The following is a 4,509-nucleotide window of genomic DNA, read 5'->3' on the forward strand; positions in this document are numbered from 1 at the left end:
AGCCAAGGAGCCGGGAGACCCAGCTCATCAGTCCTCAGGCCACTCTGGGACAACCTGCACCGTCTCCAGCCCAAAGCTCTGCTGGGATAAAATGTCTCAGGATACCAATATCCAGCATCCCAGTTCTTTGCAGGCTGGCAGCCTGTGCCTGGTGACATCTGGAGACCAGGTCCTGCTCCTTTCCGTAAGGCCACAGAGCCTTTGTCAAGTACAGCACTGGCACCCAGCATCCTTATCGCAACAGCTGTGGAAGTCCTGCACCACCACTGGCAATGGGTAGGAGAGGACCTATCCCTGCCAAATCTCCCTCCAAGGTCCCTTTGGACACAGTATCTGCCAATCCCATCCACTTTAGCAGCGCTGGGAGTGCTGAGGACCAACAGCCCTATACTTCCAGAGCCACCAACAGCTCCTCCGAGCTGACTTCCCAAAGCATGGCCTCCTTGTATCTGTGGGACCTGGGCTTGTGCTAGTCTCTTATAGGCAAGGAAACTGAGGCTCAGGGCTGGAGAAGGGCAGGCCCAAGGCCACATAAGGTTTGCATTAGTCATGAGGACACACACTGGCTCATCAAGTTGGGCTTGGAAATCACACGCATGAGATCTTTCTCAGTCAGCAGCTGCACTCTACAAGCTCCAATTATCCAGCCCTCCCCCGGCCCTTGGTGTTTCCACCAGTCTCGAGGCGACACCGAATCTAAATGGAAATCCCAGCTCCCCAGGGCAAGACTTTATCGGTGCATTGCTGCCTGGCTGCAAACCGACCCAGGTGACACAGCACGGACTCCTCCGGTGTCACCTCCCCCATGCCAGGGCGCCTGCAGGAACTCGGGGTGCGGAGACACCCGGGTGCCAGAGGGCTGATGTTTCTAAAGGGTTGGGGAAAGGCGGCCCTCGTGTTGGGAAACCTCCACAGGCAGGAGGGTGCAGTGGGATGAGCCCAGGAGCACCCTAACCCCAAGCTCTGCGCCATTGGTTGACTTGGTTCCTTTGGGAAAGAGATGCACCTGCCTGCAACCCAGCACCAGGGAAGCACAACCAGGTGTGGGGAGAACCTGGAGACATTTGCCTGGAAGATGCTTGCAAGAAGGACACACTGGGAGCACCCAGGGCTGCTTGCCCCCTTCCCCAGCATCACACTGTCCTGCTGGAGAGCTGGGGTGGGACATAGCAGCATCATGCTGACAGGAGCCCATCAGAGCTGGAGCAGAACATGCTGCCACCCCAAACCAGCCGGTGCTCGTCGGTGAGCCCAGTGCCATGTTTCCGAGGGCTGATCAGAGCAGGAACGGTTCGAACTCTCAACCGAGGGGCCAGTGTCACATACTGGAGGTGGCATGCCAGGAGGGGACAGTGCACACATGCTGGGAGGTGGGGGAGAGCAGCAAGGGGCAGGTGGAGCATGCAGGGAAAAGGGAGAGCAGACTCGTGAGACAGAGAGAAGGAGGAGAGGAGAAAGGGATAATAAATAGAAAGTTGTCTATACCTCAGCACCTCCGAGACAGAGGAATCGCTGTCATCAGACCTAGGGGCAGAAAATTAGCAGGATTACGGGAGAGAAAACCCAGACTAGAAGAGGCAGCAGGAGTCAGAGGTGGAGGGTTGTTATTGCATCCAAGCCAGTGTAGGACAGAGAGAAGTAGGAGGAGAGAGGGAGAAAGAGAAGGACACATGGAGAACCAGGGGAGAGGGCAGAGGAGCAGGAGAGCAGGTGAGGATCAGACAGGAGGTTCTCCATCAGGGGACATCAGCGCTGCTAGCAATGCTCCGAAACAAGGGCAGCTGCCCGACTTGCTGCAGGGGGAGGCTGGAGCAGCATCTGTGCATTGGTGCCAGTCCATCAGCTTCCTGCGAGCCCCCATCCCGCCTCACCCCGTGCTGCTCCACTGCCTTTCCCAGTGGTCCAAGTCTGGCACTGCCACATCTCCAAGCAGGGCTTAGCCAGAGGCCAGGGCCGCAAGTTCCTGCAAGCGGCCGGCTCAGCGGGGACACGCAGCAGGCGGGACAGGGCAAGGGGCCAGCATGGCCCTCGAAGGGCATCTGCTCCCTCACAGAGAGGAGCAGGGAGTGACAGTGGTGGCAGGAACTGGAGCACACCCAGGTCCTGTGCTCCTACACCCACCCCTGGGACACGACACATGCCGTTTGCTGTTATGGTATGGGTCCCTTCGCTCAGACCCTCCCACCCAACCAGGACTTACTTATCCAAAGCAGACCCCTGGCTCTGGTTGCTCGTGAGGCGAGAGAAGACGTTGCGGTCGTTGCGTGGACGGGTGGGTGGGGAGGAGGGAGGTGTGAAGCCAACGTCTGCAGGCCTGGGCCAGGAAGGGTCAGAGGGACACAAAGAATTGCTCAGCTGCCTGGCGCAGCAAGAGCAGGCCCAGTAGCACCAGGCCCCGCTTGTCTGGGCCTCCCAGCCTCTCCCTGCCCATGTCGCCAGTTCTCCCGCTCCCAAGCTCACCTGGCCGGTTGCCCACGGTCATAGGATTTCCTCCTTGTCAGCGGCGAAGTGTCCGAGCCACGAGATTGCCTAGGACTAAAGCGAGTGAAACAGCACAGTGGGTGCCTGCCCCCGCTGCTGGGGTCCCTCTGTGCTGAACACCCATGCCCTTCCCCAGCAGAGCAAAGAAGAAGCTGGCCTGTTCTGGAGTCACAAGATCAGAGGATGCCCTGAGTCATCGTGTGAGTGTGGAGGCTTCTGGCAACCCAAGAAACCTCCAAGGTGGCTGATAACCCAGGGCAGCAAGCCAGGGACCCTCGCACACCCTCCTTCCTTCCCTCCTCCTGAAGTACCCATCTCTATCTGCAGATACCAACAGACTCCCAGACACTCTGCAAGGCTTGCTGGAGAAATCCACCACTGCTTGCTGCAAACAAGCCCAGAAAGACACAGAACTGGTCTCACCCTCACCACTCTGCAACTGCACAGTCAGGGCACAGCTTCCCAGCTGCTGGCCCATGCCTCCACGAGCCTCCCAGCACCCAAAGACACATCAGCCCATGCTCACAAAGTGCTTCCTCGCGTGGGCAGGCTGATGGTGCGCGACACCTTCTCCTTGTAATAGGGGTCTCGGATGGAGAAGCTGATCCCATCCTCTTTGATCTCCATGAGGGATGCCAAGGACTTGGTGATGTTCTTGGTGGAGACGTCCAGCGTGGGTCCGAGACACTCGGCTGACACGGCCTTCATCTGCCCTGAGAGCTTGGGCTCTCCCTAGAGCAGGACAGAGGGCTCAGGCACGGGCAGCACAGGGAGAGGACAGCAGGAGCAGACCAAGAGCTGTGGGGTGGAGCAGCTCGTGCCCTCCGGCCGCAGGAGGTCGAGTTCCCCCTGCATCATGCTGGGATGCCCATCACACTCTGTGACAGCAAATGTGACACCCTGTGCAGAACAACGTGCTTTCCTCCACCTCTGCCAACACTGCACAGGGACTTCCTCGGTGCCCACTCCAGCCTGGAGGGTATTGGCTGATGTGGTGGATCTCTCCCAAGCCTCAGGTGCTTCAGAGGACCACAGGAGCAGGAAGCCTGGGTACCCTCTTGCCTAGCACTGGCACCACCCAGAGACCAATGACACTGCCTTGTGCCAAGCCTGGCCTACAGAGCAGAGGGCTGCAGCATCACTGAACAGCATGCCCCTCCATCCCTTCTCCCGCTCCCTGCAACAGGCCCACACAGAAAGCCCAACTAACCTTGAACTTGAAGTCATCCTGGCTTGCTGAGCCCTTCATGGTGAAAGACTGGGAGATGCTGCAAGGAGATGGGGGCAGAGGTGGATCTCCAGTGCCTAACTCCTTTCAGAGAGCCAGTTGCCACCAGCCCACCAGACTCTCTGGGTCACCCTCTGCTCGCCAGCACCCTTTCTCCCAAGGGTGGCCTGGTCTTCACTCCAGGCTGGTGTCTGAGAGGCTGCTCCCTTCCCCAACAGCTGAGCACCACAGGAAAGCTGAGGTGGGGCTCTGTCCATGTCCCCCTGGGACATCCCGTGGGTGCCACCAGACCTCCCACCCCACCCCTGGCCTCCCCAGTCACCACCAGCTCAGGCGAGGTTGGGCTGGGCACTCACCTCCCATCTGAAGCCAGGCTGAACTCCGAAATCTCCTCATCTGTGCTGATGTAGCCGTTCTCTGTGCAGGAGGGAGACAGCACATCAGCAGCGCAGAAGAGACCCTGTCAAGCTGAGTCCCATCTGAACCATGCATTGGAGGGGATCGCCCGGGCAGCTGGGGCAGGGACTCGGTCATCGTCCCTGCTATGTGGTGCCTGGAGCACACGTCCCCACCCAGCATCGCCCTCAGGGCAGCCCTGGGCACGCTGGCGCCTGCTGTGGCACCTCCACGTGTCTCTGGGGGGGACTGCCATGGGTGCAGCACACCCACCCCGAGGATGTGCCAGCCCTGGGTCTCACCTTGCTGGACGTTGTGGATCAGGGCCTGCAGCTCAGGGTGCAGCTCAGCCTTCTCCCGCAGGGCGTCCAGGATGGCGTGGTTCTGCGAGGAGCCGGTCACGT

At 59.7% G+C, this 4,509-nt stretch overlaps 1 protein-coding gene across 1 annotated transcript in view; it reads right to left on the minus strand.

Annotated features, from left to right (window-relative positions):
- The window catches only part of KIF21B (kinesin family member 21B), a 34,037-nt gene that overhangs the window by 4,636 nt on the left and 24,892 nt on the right, over positions 1-4,509 (minus strand). The window contains 7 exon segments of the mRNA XM_010194059.1: positions 1,486-1,524; positions 2,201-2,314; positions 2,461-2,535; positions 3,008-3,213; positions 3,692-3,749; positions 4,066-4,126; positions 4,408-4,509. The exon segment at positions 4,408-4,509 is cut by the window's right edge and continues 97 nt beyond it. Coding sequence (XP_010192361.1) covers positions 1,486-1,524; positions 2,201-2,314; positions 2,461-2,535; positions 3,008-3,213; positions 3,692-3,749; positions 4,066-4,126; positions 4,408-4,509 — 655 coding nt within the window.

The sequence above is a fragment of the Mesitornis unicolor genome, unplaced genomic scaffold (genome assembly GCF_000695765.1).
Source record: "Mesitornis unicolor isolate BGI_N332 unplaced genomic scaffold, ASM69576v1 scaffold32151, whole genome shotgun sequence".
Taxonomy (NCBI): Eukaryota; Metazoa; Chordata; class Aves; order Mesitornithiformes; family Mesitornithidae; genus Mesitornis; species Mesitornis unicolor.